Source organism: Trematomus bernacchii, unplaced genomic scaffold (genome assembly GCF_902827165.1).
Source record: "Trematomus bernacchii unplaced genomic scaffold, fTreBer1.1, whole genome shotgun sequence".
NCBI lineage: Eukaryota > Metazoa > Chordata > Actinopteri > Perciformes > Nototheniidae > Trematomus > Trematomus bernacchii.
This window is the reverse complement of record NW_022987727.1, coordinates 5,149,883-5,172,611: the sequence shown is the minus strand read 5'-3', so window position 1 is coordinate 5,172,611 and position 22,729 is coordinate 5,149,883. Positions and strand designations below refer to the sequence as shown.

Genomic DNA, 22,729 nt, shown 5'->3' with positions numbered 1-22,729 from the left:
AGAAGGTATACAATACAAAATAATAAATGTTACTGAATAGTTTGTTGATATAATAAAGAAATCAAACAGAAAGCTGTTCTAAATTATTAGTTTGGGCTTCGCGGACAAAAAGCAGGTCCTGTTCTGTTTCGATTTGGTGGTTGAATATTTTCATGGACTTAAATATCTAAAGGTCTTTTTCTGCATAAACTCTGTGGCATTTCTCCTGTCTCAACTTAGTTCTGTACATACTGTTAGAGCCTGGGCCTGGATCAGATTTAGTACTCATCTCCATTTTCTCCACAAGCACCCATCATCTGCATACATGTTCTGCAGCGTTTTCCTTTTACCCACTTGCTTTTAGTTTTTGCTCTATCTTTGCCTTCTCAGACAAATTATTGTACACCCTGATTAACAATTAACTCGGACTTTAGTTACATTTTCGTTTTTGCACTTATATAAATTGGTTGTAACAGGCGTAGTAACCATATAATAAATAGTCAATTATGTTATCACACAGAGTCTGTCTTCAGTAGACTCTGACTTGAAATGTGTCAACTTCTCTCGGAAAACATAAAGACAGCATCGTCTTTACAGTCAGTGTAGTTAATTTCACTTCTTTTTAATGTGTCACTTGGTGGCAATAATGACGTTTAATGTTCCATTATTATTACATGCTTATATAGATATCAGTCATACTGGCCTCAACTGAAAGGATTGTCTTGGGCAGGCAGATTCAGAATCAAGGCTGGATTATAAAACAGATAATGGGACCAACTACTCCCGGCCCCCAGACTGTCAGGAGCCTCGATGGCCCCAGATGACTGCTTTTTCTGTTGATTCAATTTATTATGATTTGTGTAAATTAATGCACCACTCATGCACAACATATCTTTAAACAATATCCTGCATTAAATGCTGTCCCTGCATTATTTATCATACCTAAAGTGATCCTTTAATAGAATAAAAATTGATTTGAAAAAATGCCCCCTTGGAAAAACCTGATTTTCATAACTATGTTTTTGTTTTGTATTATTATTTGATAACACACACTGGGCCAGTACATCTTATATTTTAAATAGCTTACTGATATAATTATTATTATTCATCAAAGTTTGTGATATGGTGCTTGCAAAGCAAATTCCAAGTACCTTTCATTTGACTTCTGTTTTCTCTGAATGTATATGTACAGTGCAAACATCTGAAAAAATATAAAAAATCAGTCAAACCCTTTGGCTGAAAAGTGAGGATCTCTTAAAACGGTTATCTAATCTGCCCAAAGACCAAATATAAAGTATAATTAGAAAATGGCTGTAGGCTATCTCAGAAACTACAAGGAGCACAATCCGGCACAGTGGCTCAGTCAGTAGGGGCTTGGACTGGGAGCCGTAGGGTCGCTGGTTCAAGTCCCCGACCAGACCTAAATATGGAGTGTGGACTTCTACTTGGAGAGGTCCCAGTTCACCTCCTGCCCTGCCGTGGTGCCCTTGAGCAAGGCACCGGACACCCCCCTTCCCCCCCACTCCCATTGCTCCCCGGGCGCTGTACAATAGCTGCCCACTGCTCCTAGTACTAGACTCCTTGTACTAGGATGGGTTAAAAGCAGAGGCCAAATTTCACTGTGTGTGCTGTGTGCTCTGCATGTGTGACCATTAAAGAGGGTTTCATCCCTCCCTATTCTATATTCTATTCTATATTCTATATTCTATATCAAGTATTTCATATTTTAATTAAGTGGGATATCAGATAGGCAAACAATTGTAGTCCAAAAAACTGGCATAAAGGCACACACAAATGAACACAATGTTATAGTTTTATGTTATTTTTAGAGAGAGCAATCAGGACACATGCTATGGCATTTTCCTTGACATAACAAAAATAGTGTTTTTGTAAAATGATAAGATAAGAAAGTCACTTTTTGTGTGATGAATATGCAGTGTTTATAGCCTTCAGGAAAAGCAATCGAGAGTGGCTCACTCGAGCAGCCTGTAAGAAGACGAGGAAGATGGCATCCACCGAGCAACCTGATCCACCAACACAGGTCTACATTTATGCAACAAATACATTCACCTCTTATTGTCCAGACGCGACAGTATAATGTGTTTAGATGACATGACCCTTGAATGCCTTCCTTTTCTTTAGCTACTTTTATAACTGCTTTGCTAGTAAGAGGTTAGCAAACACTTGCTAGTTAGCATGCTAGCTAGCTGCTGCATCGCTTCAAAAGTTCAGACATGCTTGTGTTGACAAAGTGAACGCAAAAGGCCGACTTTATTCTGCTTCACCGTACGATGCTAAAATGTCTGTGTCTTGTCTAAGTAGTCTGTTTAACATGACCTTGCATAGTACGTCCTTCCATTTCAACGTGTAGTCTTTCTTTCTCTGTCTTATTTTGTGCATTACATGACATGATGTGTAAAAGTCACTGTAAGCCAAACAAGCCTGGTGGATCACTCGAACCTCTGCTAACATTGACAAGCAGAAAAATACACATAAATAAACGTAATGCTTAAACATGTATGCAGGGACAGCTTTACAATTTGCCTCTACATCCACTGTTCATTTAGGCAAGCATAAATCATATTTTATCCAGAATGAAAGAGCATAGTTTAACCATTAACCATGAAAAGGCAGACTGAGTAAACCAAGAGACTGATGAAGCAGGAAAGACATTAAGTAAGGAACTGAAGTCATGAATGATTGTCATGCATGCCAACATTTGCATAACAATTACTTATTTACTAATTAATCAACTCTTGCATGAGCATAGCCATAAATATGTATTCCCTTGTATGCACGTGTATCGAGTTTATGTCGATGTATATCGTTTACTACTCTGTTTCTACCACGGATTTAACCACTTACTTTACTAGATTTGATTATGTCTGTTATGAAGTAGTTGTATGTGGCAATGTCTTTAACTCTCCTGAGTAGTTTGATGCTGTTAAATATATATGTATTTTAAGAATTTCATTTTTTAGTTTCTTTTTTGTTATTTCAGCAGCATTAATCTGTGATATTGCTTTTTTGATGAATGATCACGGAAAATTACATTATGCTGGAAGAAGTACTTCCACTAACACATTTTTACTAAAGAAGAAGTATCAATTACCTTGTCAATTTACTTACACCATTTTACTGGAGTAAAAAGACAAAATTATAAGCATCAAAATAAGGGCCTGTATTATTTTAATCATTATAGTTGGTGATGCAGTAATATGTACATTGTAAGTACTTTTATATTTTGCATCTTATGATCAATACATTCGTATCGTTACTGTTGAAAATGCATCCTAACTGTTGATTTTATTTTGTGAAAATCAAAATCTGTAAAGTTACTAGTAAGTCAAGATATCAGAATCAGAATACCTTTATTAGTCCCACAGAGGGGAAATGTACATTGTTACAGCAGAAAAGAGCCAAAGACAGCTTAATGTTACCTAAGCATGCATCAAAAAAGTAATAAAGATAAAAAAAGAAATTATAATAAAGAAAGTTACACATTTTACAAAAATACACACCCTGTAACAGTTCTGAGGATTTAGCAGCCAGGTATATATTGCACAGTTTTTAACGGCATATATATATATATATATTGCACATATTGCACATATTGCACATATTGCACATATTGCACATAGTTGGTATTTAACAACAAGAGGTGTTATAGTCTGAGTTGTTGTGTGTTTGGGGGTGGGGGGGGTCTACTAGGGGCCGTGCTGGTTATATAGTCTGACCGCTGCAGGAAGGAAGGACCTTGTATGGGAGTAGAAGTATAAAGTAGCACACAATGGAAATACTCAAGTAAAGCAAATGTATTTAAAATTGTACAGTTCTGGATACATTTTCTTAGTAATCTTCCACAACAGCTGCTATTTGATCACTGCTTCCAAAAACCAGCATAGCCTCCATCCTCCAGTAGATGGCAGTCTAATACAAGTGTTTGTTTATCCCCTCAGCCTGGCCTCCCGCTTGGAGATGATACGGCGGCCCCCCCCAGAGAAGCACTGGTAAGAACTCAGTGTTTTATACAAATAACTTGACTGATAACCACAATGCTGAAAACTAATTTTTAAGAATGGCTAATTAATATAAGTGCATATAAGATGATAGACATTGCAGGTGAGATCAAATGATACTCACATTTCATTTAATCCCATGTAAAAAAAAAAAAACCTGTGTATTATTTATGGCTTCTAAATATTGATGAATGTTGCATGCCATGATTGTCAACCAAGTACTAATTGTGTGCTTTCCAATGAAACCAGCTGTTTGGAGAGAATGAATGTCAAGATACGCTATGCAATTGATAACACATAGTTATAGTTGAGAATCAGTCGACTTTTTTTATGATCTAGTAAATTAAAGAAGTTGGTACTCTTTTATTTTTTTTTATTAGCAAAATAATTATCTTTGCTACCAGATTATATTACCCAAACCCCAGTGAGATCAAGTGGTGAAGCCTTCCAATTAGCTGACATTCACTTTAGCACCACTCTGATGTCCCCAAGTCAATAATGAGAGTGTACTCTACGTTCCTTGTCTTTAGAGGAAAAAGGTCTATTTTAGCTCTAACATTGCTTTACTCATGTCTAGCACAACACTTTTACTACATATCTATTTCATTTTTAGCCCATTGTTTCAAGAGTGGGTCATCGGCCACAGTTGGATCCAATTTTTTCAATTGTCTCTAGGTCACCAATAGAAAGAAGAAAAAACTGTCAACTATAGACTTTGTATAGTAGCCTCAAAAACAGATTCAAAGAAAGTTAGTCAATTCATTCTTAAAGATGTAGACTGCAGTATAATACTATTTTAATTTCCTTGCATCCCACTTTCTGTAAATATTGCTCAATTACTGCATTACAGTAGTACATCATATTAATATTCAGCTATAAGAAATATTCACATGATTTTTGTCCCCCCTTTAACTCAGGGTCTCTCGACTCTTCATAAGTTCCCTAAGTTGTAAATACATTTCTCCGTAATGTGTGAATGGAAGTGTTCATTACACATCGCTCGCATCAAGTGATGACAATGATTATAGCCGGGACTGTCTTATCGCTAAGTGGGATGGAATACATCACAGGTGCATTCACTGTCCTTGTATGGACACAGCATCCAGGTTACAGGAGTGCTGCATTGTTCAGTCTACATGTCTCAATGTCATTCACCACCATTCACTCTTCATCCTCCCCCCATCATCCCTTCATGCCAAGGCTAATTTAATCCTGGGGTTATTGATTGTGGGAGCATTCTCCGAGGCTTTCTTTCAATTTACTTCAATTTCATCATCCCAGTGCGCTTCGAGACTGCCTCCTCAAAAAGGGAAGAAATTCTTGTTATGAGGGTCCTGATTCGAGACTGGTTGACAAGTCTCCCCGCACCACCACCACCACCCTCACTTCCAAGCCCTTTTCTCCTTTCTCTTTTTGATGAGCTGCTCTTTCCCAGTTAAGTGGATTATTACAGTAGGGATAATTCTTGTCACATGGCATTATTTGGATGAGGTGAATAATTGAAATTTATGTCTGAAAGGATTTTATCTGGATGAGAGGAAAGGGAGTGCTGGCAGGGTTGGTAGGGCAGAGAGAGGGGGGGGGGGGGGGGAGAGAGAGCACACACACACACGTTTGTAGAACATTTATGTGCACATGTGCATGTCAAGCAAGCCAGTGTGTCAGGCTGGGGACACCAGTCATGTTAACAGGTTCTGACTCACCTCGCCCAGATCAGGCCCTGGCACACAGTGTGGGCGCTCCTCTGTGGCAAAAGGGGGCCTTAGCTCAGGGTCCGGTGCCACAGCCTTTGCCCCCACCCGGGCCAGAGGGGGAGGCCCGGACCTGCAGTTATAGAGAGACAAAAGGGAGGGAGGGACTGTTGGAGTGTGTGTTCCATCATGGTTGACTGGTATACCAGTGGCTGCCAGCCGCTGCTGTTGCCTCTGGCGCTGCTCTTTGCTCGCTCTCACCCCGGCTTGCTTCATCTATAACCCCCCCCCCCACCTTCCCCTCGCTGCTGCCATGGCCATTTCCCCTTCCAGTCTCTCGCCGGTGTCTCCCTGGTCTTTGTGCTCTCTCCCTGCAGTGACACCCTGCGCTCACTCCTCGTCTCCTCAGATCACTCAGTCCTCACTGCCTTCATATCCACCCAAACGCATCACAACAATAATTATATGTCTACAAATCCCTTTGATCACATGAAAAGAGAACAGGGCTAGCTCTGAAACAAGGAAATACTTCAACATATTATCCAGTATCATAAGAGAATATTGTAATATGAGACTAGATATTGTATTGTATTTTATGTTGTATTTTCTTCATTATAAAAGCTGCATTCAAAATTACATTTAGTCTTTTTTTCACAAATGTGTCTGCTATTAGGGAAATGAAGAATGAATAACGGCTATACAGTATATCCACACTTATTTCTTTAGAAATTGTAGTTTAAATAAAAAATAAAGTAAAGAATAAGAACATTCATAGAGACGCTCGTATTGTGCAGAAAATATTTTTGTTATAGATTAAAAATTATTTAATTATCTATTCATCTGATTATTATTATTTTCTTGCATAATCTTGTGTCTATAAAATATAAAAAAACACTTAATAATTTTAAATGATTTATTTGGTCTGACTGTCTAAAAACCAAAGATTTGTTGGTTTACTATTCTATATGATAAAGAAAGGAAGCAGCAAATAATCAGACCCTAGTCAGTTTGTGAACACGCCCAACAAAAAGAGAAACTTTTTCTTGCGGAGTGTGTGTATGAAAATGTGTGTGGCTGTGCAGCTGATCTACAGGAGTGTAGACCATTTCACCAAATATTATTCTTATTCTTTAAACTTTTAGAATTAGACCTGTCCTTTACTCTCAACATGTTGAGAAATGACCCAAATGAAAAGAAATGCGTTTGTGTGTGCGTATGCAAGCATGTGGTTTACTTGTGCAGGAGTTGCATCCGTACCATCTTGGCACCTCTGTATGTGCATGTGGGCATATGTAGAGTTAACTGAGTGTGTTTGTATTTAGGTTTAGGGGTTTGAGTACAACAGAGGGAGGGTGGTAATGGGAGGGAGAAAAGAATTGTAAGAAGAACATCCCCGGTCTCACAGCAACTTCAAAAGCTCCCCTTCCCCAGGATATTAAGCGACTGTGATGAAAAATTTAGCAAGCGTTAAATAAGCCGCTTTGAAGTGATCTGTTTTGGCTCAGCAGTCTCCAAATTTCCGTAGCCCCTCTGCAATAGCCATCACACTATAGAGGGAGGAAAAAGAACAGTGTGTTAAGTGCAGGAGTTGTGGGGGACCTGGCAGGTTGGCAGAGGACGGGCCAACAGAAATGGTTTCAGCCAGCGACGTGAAGGTATTGCTGCTGATGTCGTCCCCTGTTGTCTTTTGCCGGCTCTTTTTCTCCTCATTTCACCCCGCTCTCCCTGACGACCCTTCAGCTGAGCCCCATGAGTCACAGGCAGACAGATGTTCCTCATATGTTAGCGCTAAAAAGAGATTTTTTTTTAAACTTCACTTCTGCGTGGGTGTAGCACAACTGTAACACAGCGTTGATACCAGGAAGTCAAGAGGTTACTCTCGGGTCTTGACTCAGTACTTTTTTTTTTCCAATGACTTCCCCCATGTGCTTGTTGAAATGTGTTTCCTCTGCATGTTTGTTTTTTATTCTCTGGATTATATGACTTGCACAATCTTCTAGGAAAGAAAAGATAATAGGTTTTACAGTAAGTGATTTCTGCTTTTTTACATCCTCACTACCATAAAGCAAAAATAACAAGAAGTTAATCTCTTATTGCAGCATTCATATTTCAATTCATTTCACATTCATCACTTTCGAAACCATTATTTAAATTTTTGAGGACTCCAGGTTTCAACACGCCCCAAATTAATTATTAGGGCAGAATAAGAAATGGGAGCCGGTAATGAGTCTGATATGGTAACTCCATTCTGTCAAGAAACTAGGCTACCATTTAGTTAGTCAAGGGAACCTTCTCTGAGATTTTCCTTTTTTCCTCTTTGCGCATTACTTTAATTGTAATTGTAATCCTTTATTGGAGCTGTCTGCAGTAAAGGAGAGTTATGGTCCGAGTGGGGGCGCGAGCCATAGAGATATTTCATGATTATTGGAGAAGACGGTCACTAGGTGGCAGCCACTAGTTCGGCCTTGCTGTAATTACTCGGTGGGAAGTGATGGCGAGAAATGATGTGTGTGTGTGTGTGCTTGTGAGAAGAGAGATCTTTCAGATTCTAACACACTCCTTGAAAGGGAAAAGTCGAATAAATCTGATCACCTGCCATCGCGCAGTCAATAGATTTAGTATCCTGTCACATGTGACTCTAAACATGCTGCATGTTCTGCAGAAGCACAGAACAAAGGCGTGTGGGACATTAATATTCATGCTCTTGTGTTTCATTTGAAATAAGTAAACTCTTTCTGATCTACAAACGGCACTCTACAAATGATAATGCCATGACATCATTGTGTTTAATTTCCCAAGCCCATAGGTTTACATGTGAAACATCTGCCCGCCACAGTTTGTTTCAGCGGGTCGAAGTTTTTATCTTTGAAAAGCATAAAAGCTCAATTCTCTGTTTCTCAGCGCAACACTCATTGTGCATCATGCGCTGTTTGTTTCGGTGGTTAATGATACAAGAAGGGCCCTCTGTTTTATTGTTGCTGTGTTGCACTTTTCCCCCTCCTCGCCCAACCCGGCAGTCAGCCTCCTTAGAGGACTCTGTATGAATTCTCACTGTCATGTCCAAGGACGAGTGGCGCAGGGTCAGCTAATTGCTTTTATGATTATGATTTCACGTCAGATTTATCGTGCATGCTCAGAGCACATCTTCCAGGTCCTGCCGACGTTGCTGGCTCGGATGGGGAAAATGAGTTTACAGCTTCTGGCTGTGACTTCTTGTTTAAGTGCAGGTCACACTTTTTGACTCATTAGAGTTGAACGCAGAGGCTGAATCACACAGGCTTTTCCTGTAAAAGCCTCTGTTTTCTATATCTGTAACCGTTCTTGTTTTTCTCACATTTGGCCACAAAAGGGCATTTCTTTACTTTGTCTTCAACATGTGCCAAAGTTTGGAGGTCATAAGTGAGGAATGACACACATTTTAGTTTTTTTCTGTTGTTTGAACTTTTTACGAGCCATAAATCTCTCTTCTTTATTTCTGTTTGCAGATGAAATCATTATTCTACTCATAGCATGCCAGAGTTATCAGTTGACTTCTTTTTGATGTTGGTGACTTTTTTTTCTGATGGTTCCTCCCACCTCTTTGAAAGAGATGAGCACAGATGAAGCCCATTTTTTTTTTTACATTTCTTTTTTTTTTGCGGTCTCTTGCCTTATGTGCTGAGCCGGACTAGATCTGCGTTGTCAAACCCCGACAATGCAGCATGTTTATCTTTGGATTTTGATGAGAGCATTGAAAATCCTTAATTCACTGTAAAGTTCACAGTATATAAAGAAGAATCTGTTGTCACTGTATGTCAATAATATGCATATTTTATGTAGATAGTCTCATGTCGTGGCCCGTGGCTTTTGATTTGTTGCAGTAATTTGACCTCGCTCTGACCTTCCTGGCTGGGCCGCAGTGTGACTGGTGACAGATGCAGCCTGGGAATATGGTTTGGATAGTTTTCCAATGCCTGGAGGAATGTTGAAGCTAGTTTTACCCAAAGTTCATTCTGAAGACACATGTAAAGTCTGTGATTAAGCAGAATTCAATAAACTTTAATGAATACTTAGGGTTTTATTTGTAGGGTTTTCGGCTCAGCGAGTACATTAATGTAAACAGCATGGTAACAGAGCTGTAATTTCCTATTCTCCCACAATTTAGTGAACTGTCATAATATGTTTACTTAAGAAATGATAGAAATACGACAGCAGTTTTAATTACAGCGTAGTCATTTTGCCTCAATATACTTGGGAAAGTGGCCTTATTGAGCCGAGCTTCCTTTATACTCTGTATTCTGCTTTGTAATTACTTCAGCTTGATTTATCGTCTTTTCTTTGTGTTTATGGTTGTAAACTGCTGGAGTGAGTAACTTGGTCTGAGAGCGGCTTGTCTCCTCGCAGCGAGGCTGGAAATCTCCCGATGAATCTGAGATGTCTCCGCTGTCAAGACTGCTCACATCGCTCTCAGCCTCCAATGTCACTTTCAAGGCATAATTACACAAGTTGTGTTGATTAGTATGAGAAGCAATTACGCTGGCTTTCCGCCGCAAATGGAGAATGTGATGGCTCTTGATTGACAGGAAGCATCCTGGCTTTAATAAGTAAATGACTATGGTAATTCAGGTACTGAGACCCTTTGATTTGTCAGCATCTTTCTAATTTTTGTGATGTCCTCTGATTTTAATGAACATGAATTTGATTGAATCCCCCTTCATTTCCCCCTGTTCCTGCGCCCGTCCGTCTGTCTCCTCTCTGACCAGCAAGTGCTCTCACGAGGGAGCCATACGCCTACGCTTTCAGAGCTATCCTAAACTATCTTGCTGCCGCTGCTGAATTAATTCTCTGTGAATGAATCCAGTGTGTAAAAAAAAAAAAGAAGATGAATAAATGAACAACGATGCAATTTTGGCTCAATATTCAAAATGCTTTTGAGCACATCATATGATCACAAGTGTGGGAAATCAGAGGAAAAATTGTTTGTAATTGACACTTTGGGGAACATTTTTTTCTTTCTTTATCTGGCTTCCCAGTAAGTTATTAGCTGTTAATTTGTCGGCAAGCTCCCCTACAGCGCCAGATATTTGTTCAAATGCTGGGATCCCCTCAGCGCATTTGTAACTACACTTCTGAAAATGCTGCTCTGTCTAATTATGTAATATAATACTGCCTTTTAGGCAAGTTTCTTTTAATTGAATAATATTAGTTCTAGCTCAGCGAAAGCTATTAGGACTGCAATACATAAAAGAGCTCTTTATACGGTATAAAATACACAGTTAAGTGAAGTCAACAACGGAGTCTGCAGTTTACCCGTTTTATAGATACAACAGTCTTATTGATCTTAATCTTTTACAATAAGATCTGTGTATTTTACATTTTTGAATTGAGGCCAACCATTTAAATAATGCTGAAATGTGATTGGCCTAACCTGCAGTCTCATATTTCTTTCTTTGTTAACCACAGTTGGCCTAATCAAGTAATTCCCTGTTTGTCTTAGTAACCCCCTATAGAGTCATACATGCATAAATATAATAAAATAATTTGCTCTTGCACTCCCTAGCCCAGCTGTAATTTATATGGATTGAATGAGTGCTGCATTGTGGAAAAGCACGAGTGGACCAAATGCTCGTTTGTCACCTCTAATAAATGTTGGAATGTAAATTATGAAGTTATGCTTCAGATGTAAATGCACTTATTCCAGTCCTTTAATGTAAACAGCCCACTCAATACATTAAGGGGGTGGGGGGAAGGGCAGAGTGACTTGGAATTTTGACTGTTTTCACAATCAATAATAAACACAAAAGAGCCTAGATGTGGAGCGTTATAACATATCTGAAGTCTGGTTCATAAATTATTGCATGAAAGCAGGCTTGTACACCAAAAATGTAAATACATTAATGTTATTAATAATGTAGTGACTAATAGTTCTATCAAGACTGTAATAGCAGTTTAATGGAATATGACAGCAAGAATGTATTGCACTTCTTACATTTAGACGGGACCTCACATGACATTTATCAGGGATTTCTGAAACAATTTTTTTGATTATTTTGTTAAGTTAATTGCTTCTTTCCCCCCCCCCCAACGTCTTCTCTGGGAGAGAGGCAAAAAAAACTGGTAATGGATATTAATTAATATGTGTCAGTTTTCTGGGTTTGATTAAAAATAATGAAAGCAAAATGCTAATAGGATTTCGGAGTTTCTCTGTGTGTGGCGCCCTGAGATTGTGGCTTTATCTGGGGAATCTGAAAAAAAGAGATAGTGGGCTACTCTTCAGGCTAAAATGAAAGTGACAGAATACAGAAACTGAGATAAATTATCTTAAAACCCGCAGAAATAAGAGCACTTAAGTGAAAATGTAGCACTCTAATTAGCCTAACTTGAGATGTGTGATATGTTTGTGCGTTGACAGTGAACGGTAAAGTTTCCAGTGTTTTTTATAATGAAAAGTTGAGCCTGGCCTGTAATTCATATCCTCTCAGAATTACATTCTCCTCACCTACAGATGAAGGATTTCTTTTTAAGAATCAAAGAAACACGTGAATCATTTCTGACAAGTTGCTGTCTTGGCAAGTTGTTTTTTTCCGGGCTACTGTGACGTTTCTAATATATGGTTGTTTGCCAGGAAGAGGATATATGGACTTGTTTTCCATAAAGGGTTACAAAGCCTGTATGTGTTTTTTAAAGTGGTTTTTGGCCTTTCATTTAAATAAGACACTCCTCATACTTTAAAATAGAGCTGCACTGAATACAGCAGGACGTCTAATCCTTCATACATAGTCCACTACAGTCAGCATGGAGAAACACTTGCCAAGACTTCTTAGTGTCTGTATGCAGCCTTCAGCAGAAAGAGGACTTTTAAAAGCTATCATTAAGGTGGGGCACAAGTGTAGACCAGCAGTGAAACAGAGGCTGGCACAGTAAAAAAGCAACCAAAGCCACTTGCACAACTGACAATTATCCAACACCTGGACTGGCTCCCCTCCCTGGCAAGTGCGTCAAGTCTGTCGACTTCTTGTTAATGCAGTGATTAACAGGAAGATTGCATTTGTTTTCCTGTGTGGCTCTCCTGGCAGCACTACTTTGCTTTCTCTTTGATTAAAATAGTAGCTGGATGAATGCATTGTAGCTCTGTCATGAACTTCAAAAGAAAGGGTGAGAATGAGATAGAAACTGACTAAAAAGAAGAAAGGCTGAGGCCTTTGTGTCCCTTTCAGATCGTGTTTACTGTCGAATTTTGAATTTTAAGGGAGTTATTGGTGGCCTGCGACCCTCTGGAAGCAGAACACTTTCTCTGAAATGACTTTGTATGAGATTTTGTGTATAACCTCCCTCACTGTTTTCACTGATATTTATCATCAGTATTTGACTTTAGTGCTGGTTGTCCCTTGGTCTACGTCATGCTTTTCTTCCATGCTGCCTGGAAAGTAGTTTTAGGTTGGGGACAAGAAAAGGGGAAGGGCTTCGTCAAACAGCCTGTACTTCTGAAATGCACAGAGTGGCATTGTCATGTGTTTTCTGTGTCAAGGTCGACAGAAAATGTCAGAACAGGTGCGCGTCTGCTGCTGAGCTGCTTGCCAACTCAGCCCCTTTACTGTAACACGCCACCCTGTGTGACATTATAGTGGTTCACTGTGTGTTCTCTCCTCTCCTCTTTCTTTTGGAGGAGCCCGGTAAAACATGTATTTTCCCCCGTCACCACGTGAGTTGATGTAGAGTTCAGATGGGTGTTGACGCCTAAACTTGACCACTGCCTGTGACTGTCACGTAGTCACAAAAAGTATGGGTGCTGTGCAGCATTCCTTTCTGATTTTTTTCTCCTGCGTCTTTTATCTGCTGTTTTGATGCTGATTAAATCTTTCTATTTTGGTAGACCTACTTTTAAAGTAGAGGGAAGCTTGTTTTCTTTTAAGATTCCTGTACAATATAGACACCTTTTTGTGGGAGAGCGATCAACTATGTTTAAAAGACTAATAATCTGAGATCTACAGAAAGATCATAAATGCACAAACATTGCGTGACATCTGTGATTGAAGGCGAAAGGTTGGAGTTGTTTGGGAGTAGTTTTAAATTATATAATTTATACGTCACATAAAGTTATTAACAATCTGGCAAACATGTTGCAAAACCTGAAAATTCTGTCTGAACTTCTGAGAAGAGGTGGATAATGTTTAGGTGTGGCATAAACCAAATGTCACACATGCTTTTGTCGCTTTATGACATTTTATAGCCAATGAAATCTCTAGTGTGCAGCCTCCCTGGCTCAGAAAGGTTGAAATGAAGAATTATTATTTGATCTGACGAGCTGTCGTGTTTGTATCCTCTCTGGTATCGGGTTAAATGAGAAGAAAGAGCCCTGCTACTTCTGCGACCCTGATGAGTGTTGTTTTCTGACGCTCTCAGCACCGCAATCCTTTTATGCTTATCCTACTCTCGAGGTTAGATTGTTACTGACAGCTGGAAGCCTCCAGAAAAGCAGAATTAGCCAACATTTTTCTTTGTCACCCTAGTGTGATCAGGAACAGACTCTTCCTTCTCCCAAAACCAAGCGAAGTCCTGCTGCCCTAAGTTTCCTCCCTCATTTGATGGTGATTTCAGGATGACGTATCTGCCTCTGTAGATGTGTGGCCCATTGTCTTGGCAAGTGTGTCTAAATGTTTCTGACAGGTCTCAGTGAAAGACAGGCCGCAAAGGGTGAACTGCCAGGCTTTTCTCCCCCCTCTGACTCCACCTCTACCACCCCTGACCAGTAGATGGCGATGTTAATCTTCTCTGGCTGCGCTCCTGGCTTGATGCCTCTCTCTTAACACCACCCTTCTCCTCTCCTTCTCGCTGTGGCACTCGCTGAGGATAGAGGGGTCTCACCCCGTGTGGAGGGTCATGCCATCAATTCCTGCCCCCCTTTGAAGACCATGAAATTGTTGATCCAAGACGTACGATTAGTGCATTCGGCCTATTGACTGGAAATGGGTTGACGCGCGATTATAATGTCACTGGAATGTCACAAACTGCCTGGTTGTCTTTGTGAGCAGACTCTCATTTGGTGGCACAGTGTACCCAAGAAGGATTTTTTTTTTTGATCAATAAAAGGACACCTCTCTCCCTATTGTCGCTGCCCTCTCTATTCTAGTTGTATTAGTCTATTTGGCAGGCTGAAAGGACTGCACACAAAACTGATGCCAGCTCTCTGCATCTTCACCCGAGCTCCCTGCATTATTTGCCCATCGCAGAAGTTCACTTCAAGTTGCCTCGCTGTGTGTGTGTGTGTTGCAGGGTGTGTGTGTCACTGGGCTGGTGTCTTCCCAGTGAGAGGAGCAGTTTGGATCAACAGAGGAGGATAGGCTTGTCACTGTAAGTTGCTCGTGACGGAGGCAGCTCTTCTTCTGACACCACTACACAACTTCTGTGGTGTGTCGCTTGGACACAAGCTTCACGTTGTTTGCTGCTGGTGCCGCTTGCGTTTTGCCTCAATCAACTAATTGATTGTGAAAGGCTGGCGGGCCTTGATGATATGAAGGACAACAAACAGAGCGGTGGCAGTTTTTAAGTTAAGCCTTTGTCTTTGTTTATGTGACTGAAGCCGGTTGCTTATCTAATTTATGTTCACAAAAGAACCTTTTAGATGACTCCTGCAGATCAGTTTCTGGCAAAAAACTTATAATTCCAAATGTAATTGTTTGAATAGTTGTTATTTACCTCAGAGCATTATCTGTTTCTTTTAAAAAAAAAAGATTTGCAGATAGTATATATACTAAAATTATGTTTATATGAAATTCAAGAGAGCAAGCAATGATGACCACGTTTTTTAATATTTGTAATGTCTCATTTTAAGACTTTAAATCTTTTCCCCACTTCAGTTTTTGTTCATTTACGTTACACAATTATTTTAAGGTAATAAAATAACATAAATATGTAATTTTTGATTTAAAAAAAATGTTATGATAGCAAGAAAATATTGGTAACCAGAGTTTATACTCCGTTGTATAGCTGTATTTTATTTTAAAAGAAAGTAATATGATTGAGTTTCATTTTTTTACAAAACTTTTCCCACGTTGCACATTTCAAAAAGTACAACCACATAATGTAGCACTTCCCCCTGCTTTAAAGTTGCATTGTGAGCACTCTTGTGTTAAGTAACGCTCATCGTGTATATTGAAGAGCACTGCTTGTCACAGAATGTCATCATTGACTGTAAAAGAAAAGAAAAAAGAAAAAGAAAAGCTTCGTATTACAGGAAAGAGGCACTGCATTAAAGAACAAAGGAGATCGATGGCAGTACATTACATTTTATGCGAATGAAAAAAAAAATCAACTAATTAAAATTGATTACTCCTGCTTTGTAAATGTGTTTCTGAATTAAATTATTGTATGAAAACATTTTGACCAATCGAGGAGCTGAGGAAGTATCCATTACTGGATTGCAGCTGAGAAGGGGCTGGAATGTTTTGTGGTGGCTAAGTAGTTTGTTGTGCTCCGCTGCGACTCCCCTCTTGCACCCCCACTGCTAAAGTGCCATGGGTTAATCTCTGATGACCCTCATCTCTCAGAGCAGCTCCAGACTCATGGTTTGGGCCTTTTACCTGAATTAAAAGGAATTTGTGGGCTATATAAGTATTTTTGTCCGAAGTGGGTGAAAGTGAGGTGTCACTGACGGAGTCGCTGCTCTTTAGTCATCGGGGCTCTCAGGGCCCCGCTGGGGACGTCCTTATCTAAACAGTCATCTGTCTCGCTAGTTTAGCAAGGGCAACCCCAGGCAGCACGACTGACAGTTACATATTAAGAAACGTCAGACCCCGCTAGATAGTTTTGAATTGGCTGGATGCCACTTGTTTCTATGCAAGTTTAGGTCTCACAAGAATATAATAAATGCTTCACTTTGATTCATCTGATTTCAAAAAGACTGTGAGCACCAACTACTGTTTCTCAATACTGCAGTACATTGTCATTGTTTCAATCTTGTTCATTTAGACCTTGACATAGGCTGAATTATTCTTTTTTAAACTCAAACCTTTGAAGACAAAACACACATGTTGACCCCAGTTTTTAGACATATCATAACTTAAATGTACAAAGAACAGGAAGTGAAGTAATCACATGGTAACATCTTTCATACCCGACATAATGAATCTTAAAATACAGTTTACAGTTTTAAAATATAATTTTACACCCTAGTCAAACTACCTACTAGGAAAACAATTGTTTTCCTTGACAGCCTTACTGTGACCTCGAAGGCTGTATTATCTGCTTTTATTTGTACTCTGCACAGTTTTTACGATTTGATGGTGTCCTCGCTGGATCAAATGTACTTTAGCCCCAAGTGTTTCTTACCGCTGAACCGACTCAACTTTTCCGTGTTTGTGATCACAGAGGTCTGATAGGGAAATGCTGCTGAATGGAAAGTTTAGTCTGTACATGCAGTGGACTTGAAAAAAGCTCGATTTCCGTCCACCAACACCCCCCCTTTACAAAACTTGCATAATGTGCTTTTGATGTCATGTTTGTAGCCTTGCCCATGGCTCTAACACTGACACTGATACAGCGCTGTATGTTATTTTTAAACCTTTGCAAAGAAAATGTCAATGAAGTTTTCCATGACCCTTTTTCATTTATGTTGACTCTGATCTTTCAAATTTCATACCATTCGATAAAAATTGATTACCCACAGCGGAGAGAATAAGACACACAAAACCAAAACCACTCTATTTATTCTCCACTCACTGGTCCTTTTTATAACTAAAGTAAAGGTAGATTTTTACTAGTTCGTTTAAGGGACATTTTTCACCCGTACTCTTTTATCTGATTTAACTGATATTGAGTTTCAGTAATGTTTTTTTTCTCACTGTGTAGCTTCTCTGAAAAGCACTGCCCAAAAGAGAAGAAGACACAAAGACCCGACAAGTTCCTTTTGTACAGTCATTGTCAGAATGGTTCAGCTCCAGCAGAGCCGTTGAAGCTCCTGCAGGGTCTGAGCGAGAGTGGATGTGGTCGGGTCTGCACCTCACTTCCTGATGTCTCTCAGGGTCAATAATTCCCTATTGCTGCTCCCATGAGGCCCTACTTCCTCCACTAAAGGTCACATCAAGGCGGGAAAGATGTCACAATTAGAAGGGCATTTAAAGCTGCTCTTTCAAAAGATTAAAAAGCACTGCTGGCCACATCAAGCAGTCAGGCGATTAAAGGAAACACAATAATTGCATTAAAGCTTCATTCCTTCCTGGTAGAGCTCTGGTATCAGAAAGGTATTGGGTTAAGTCATTTAAGACAGCTGCCACTGATAGCAGATCATCCATGAAAGCACCAAATTAATATAGAGCTTCATTTTTCCCCGTCTCTCACTTTCTCTCGCTTTTGGTCCTCCAAACGTGTGTTTGGGGGGGAAACTTGAGACCAGCCTAACACAATTTTTGTTCATGTCTATCAGTCTGTTATTATATCAGGGGCACTTCTCCACAAATGTACAGGCCGGGGCAATTTGGAATGAATTGATTCACACTGAGACTGAATCCTATACTTGCTAATGATTTCCTCTTAGCCCCTCCATTGAACCCCCCCACCAAACATCTAGTTCCATCATGACCTCTGAATCTCTGTTACATATACCTTTTTTGTGGAATAGATTAAGTTGTTTTTAAGTGCATGGGAATTAATTTTTCTGTAAAAGAAAATCTGTGACTACTTTCTACTTTTAAATCGCCTCAACGCAGTGTTTTGTTTCATTATACAATGACACTTGGATAGAAGTTTAGATAAGCCCTGAGATTTAAAAACGTGAAGTATATGTAATTGAAAATGTCAAACAACATGCAGCGAACCTCTTAGGAAGGAAAGCCACAGTTTCAACCACAAGCTTTCTGGTCCTATAGCCTTTTCAAAAGTTTTAAACCATTTCTTCTGTTGCATCTGTACATTTGTTGTTTTTTAAAATGATTTTCTATAGTTAATTTCAAATACTGAAACTAACTGTAACTTCCAATACTGAAACCAGCCGAAAACAATCATACAGCATACAGCTTGTTGCTGTTTCAGTATATAAATTATGAATTTTCCAAGTACTTCTGAAACCCCCATAATGCGCACCTGCAGTATATCTGCAGGCCTCACTGTATATAATAGTTAAGTGCTCTCACTAGTTAGAGCAAAAATATACAACTGGTTACATGGATTCCCTCAGGCGTCCAACCATGTGGTTCGAACATAATTGGTTTTTATTCTCATTTCTCACAATTCAACGTATCACAATTGTAATTTTCAGACAAGTGCAGCGCAAAGTCTTGTCCAATTCAAACTCAATAACATTGCTGTAATCTTGTCTGTTCATCAACTTCACTCTCTTTAAGTGTGTTGGTTAATGTTATCTCTTCCTATGATTGAGTTTTCGCCTCTTTTTCGGCTTTACCTGACACTTTATTGGTTATCTGGTTTGTAAAGATTATTGCTGTTAATATGGAGCACTTTGGTGCATTAGCAGTCAAAGCTTTACAAGAAGCTTTACAAAAGAGCCAACATTGATTTCACCAAAATATTTTCCTATAGTTTTCCAAAAATGAAGGCAATTCACCTACATTTTATTTTGGTAATTTACACTTCCAACCCAAATGTGCATACATTTCCATCCATCTTAACCCTCTAAAAGCCCAGTTGTGTGCTACCCAACACTATAACTGGGATGATCCATAAGTCAATAACAAGACAAGACTGAAATCTGTGCAATGTGGTTATAATTGATTGAGATGTCTGGGTGGAACTTGTGCAAAGCATCTATGTCATCTGCTAAGAAGTGCACTTTTCCTCTCCCTGAAGATCCTTCCACTACAGATTTAACCAAATGGACATTTGCCTCATTAGTTTGCCGCTGAGCAAGCTGCGGTCCTTACTAAGATGTCATACTTATGCCTATTAACATTGACACCATTTCCCTGTCAATATTTTGCTATTGAAATTTTAGGAGTACGTAAACAAGGTTTGCTCACTCAGCATATTCTTCCTCTATTAGGTCATTACCTCTCACAGGGCCTCCGTTATTTACTGGAATAAATATTAGAATATTAGATTTCAGTGTGTTTATTATCTCTGGTTTCTGCCTCTACCACAAGTACTCTCATTGGCTCACTTAACTTGAGCAGTAAGAGCTTTGCCAAGAGCAGGATGATTTTGTCTCGTTATCAAAGGGATATTTTCTCTGTGTTTTGACTGTATCTTTTGGCCCAGAACATCAGTTGGGGGTTCACCATGCAAATGGTTTAATCTGCTTGTCACAATGAAGGTTCCGGGTGAGTGACTTTAATAAGCCCTCAGCATATAGAGATGCAGGAAATTCCATACCCCTTGCGTAACCCATATGTACACCAAGGTCACGGTGGTGTCACAGTGAAATGGTAGATTAGTGTCTAAATAAATTGTGCCAGGATCTCGTGGGAGGAATCTGGCATGTTTTGATAAAATTGACATTGAAGTTTCATTACTGTGTTTATCTTAAAGTAGAGCTACAAAAAGTATAATTCAAGAGTAAATGTATGGATTGTGCATCATTATTTTCATGTTTGTACCTAATTGAAGTAAAACGTTTTTGACTCAAAAACGGCTACATTTCATTTTATTTCTCAATGAGTGTATTCATAGTGCTCTAAAGACAAGTTAAATATGTTTTTATCTGTTCCCTAAAGTTGCCTGTGCCATGATATTCTACTGTACTGTGTGTTTGTCACAGAAATCCAGCTCTTTATGCAGCCTCTCTGCCACACCTACCCTTTGGACAAGTTTAAACTGCAATTCTTTTGGATTGAAACCGGTTCATAGTATATGCAATGCATTACCCAAAACGAATTACCACTGGCAGGGCGCTCAATCACTTTGTATCTTTCAACACTAAGAGAAAAGAAGAGTAATCAAAACCTTTCAACCTATTAGAGGGATGACTTTTACAATTGAATCACGGGGACCACAGGTGCGATAATAAGTCATCTAAACCTCCCCTCCAGTGTGTTTCCCCTTTCTCTGTGTTCTTACATATTTATCTATTTTAGGAGGCGCCACTTCACGGCGCCCACTTCAAATTTATGTTTTAATGCCATTTGAGGAAGATTTTTTTTCTCGCTCCAATTCTTGGAAATGCATACTGGGGTGGAAAATTAAGGTGCATCTCGAAGGAAAACATAATAGAATCGATGAACGCAGTGCACTTAAAACTACTGATGTTCTGATGCTATTTAACGTTCTAGTGCATTAACGTTTCAAGTCATTACAACATTCAGGCTGGGTGATTTGATCATGGCAGGATTTTAACTGGAAGAATTACAGAAGTTTTCAGCCTAGGATTCTCAAGTTATTAGATACAAATGATCACCTCTGCATTAAGTATAGATTTTCTTCCACTGCGCACTTAAGAATGGAAGTTTGTCTTTAAGAGGGTAATAGCAAATTAAGCTCCATACTCCATTTGACCAGCACTCTTGATGCGCTAATTTTATAACTGCTGATTTGGTCATTCCCCACATTTAGCTGGAAAGTGGTCAGGTGGTCTTTCTACTCTCTGCTGGGTGTGGGGGCTTAGAAGCAACTATCAAATTATATCCATTTAAGTTTTTGTCTTGATTTATAACGAACCTTTTTCTTAAAGAAGGTCTAGACTGTTGTTTGTCCCGTTGAAAGCATCCCTATCCTGCAGACCATATCTCCTTCATCTCACATTATCTCACTGTGAGGAATGTAATCACATTTGTCTCTCTTCACAGATTACCACCGCTGTAAAATTTCTCCAGAACCCAAAAGTACGTCAGAGTCCCTTGGCCACTAGAAAAGCCTTCTTAACGAAAAAAGGTGAGACATTTGATTTGTTCTTGATTTATGTTGAAAGCAATGCAGGAAGCCTGGAAAAATACAATATATATCTGTCAGAATATAGGATTAACATTGTAATCCATATGTATGTGTTTAAAAAATGCGGTTAGTCAGGGGATGCACACACCATGTCTTTTTGTTGGTAAGATTAGTCTATAAGGGTCAAAGGTTGTGGCCGTAGCTCTTTGCCCTGGGGGTCTAACAGGGGTCGATTTAGCTTCAGAGTGCATGATTCAGGCCCCGTGAATAAATGACACACCAGTTGGGATGCTCCTTTGGGTTCAGGAAAATTAATATTGACAAACTCCCTCCCGCATTTTCAATGGAATTATCAATATTGCCTTCCAGCATTTTAACCCTTTTACTTAATTTAACTGTTATCGTAAATTTGAAGCATGACACAGGGAGGTTTTCTAAGCAGGGATGGTGGAAATGTTTGCTGGCTCTTCAGTTTTCTTTGCAATTCATTGAGATTATTTCTGACACATTGTTTGTGCAATAAACCTGCAAAAAGCTTTATTACTCTGAACTCATTTAAGTCGGTTCAATATAAAGCGGCGGTGGAAATGTGCAGTGTTGTGCCATGTGTTTCTCACTGTCAGTCTATGGCTGAGCAATGACAATATGTACACAGAGTATGTACATAGAGAGTATGGCTTTTCTCTTAGATAAGGTCTTTGTGAAAAGATTATTTTATTTCATTTCTTCACAAAACATTTCTGTACTTTGGGGGCTGTACCTCTGCCCTGCTGGGGGACACTGCCTCCAGCATTAGAGTGGTCAAACAGTGAAAAGTGAGCCTAAAAGCTCCATGACAGGAGAAGGTAACCTGAAACCAAATCCATGGTTGCCTGCTGCTATACACACATCTCATGTGGCTCTAATGACTCTTGATATCTTTTGAAATTTCTTTGTCTTTGTGTCTCATTATTGACATCCAAGGCATGTTCATAATCTACTGTTGGATATCTCAAATGTAATAAGGCCTCATCAATACGAAGTGATGTCATACTAAGCCACATTTGATTCTTACTTTCTGCTTAGTGTTAAACTTCGCGGAGCTCTGCTATCTAAAATGGCTTGCTCTTACTGCACTTCAAGTCCATGAAATATGTATGATGCTTTAATGCAGATTTATTTTGGAAAGTCCTTTCCACTGTAGATCTAAACAAGAACCCTTGATTTGCATAAAGACATTGATCTTATGGATAGAGAGGGGGTATA

The 22,729-nt window shown here is 39.3% G+C and overlaps 1 protein-coding gene across 3 annotated transcripts in view; it reads left to right on the top strand.

Moving 5' to 3' along the window:
• Positions 1-22,729, top strand: part of pex14 (peroxisomal biogenesis factor 14) — a 47,202-nt gene that overhangs the window by 570 nt on the left and 23,903 nt on the right. For all 3 annotated transcript variants that reach the window (XM_034144868.1, XM_034144866.1, XM_034144867.1), the window contains exons 2-4: positions 1,926-2,020; positions 3,939-3,989; positions 21,400-21,484. In XM_034144868.1, the coding sequence (XP_034000759.1) occupies positions 1,926-2,020; positions 3,939-3,989; positions 21,400-21,484 (231 nt within the window). The remainder of the gene's footprint in view (positions 1-1,925; positions 2,021-3,938; positions 3,990-21,399; positions 21,485-22,729) is intronic.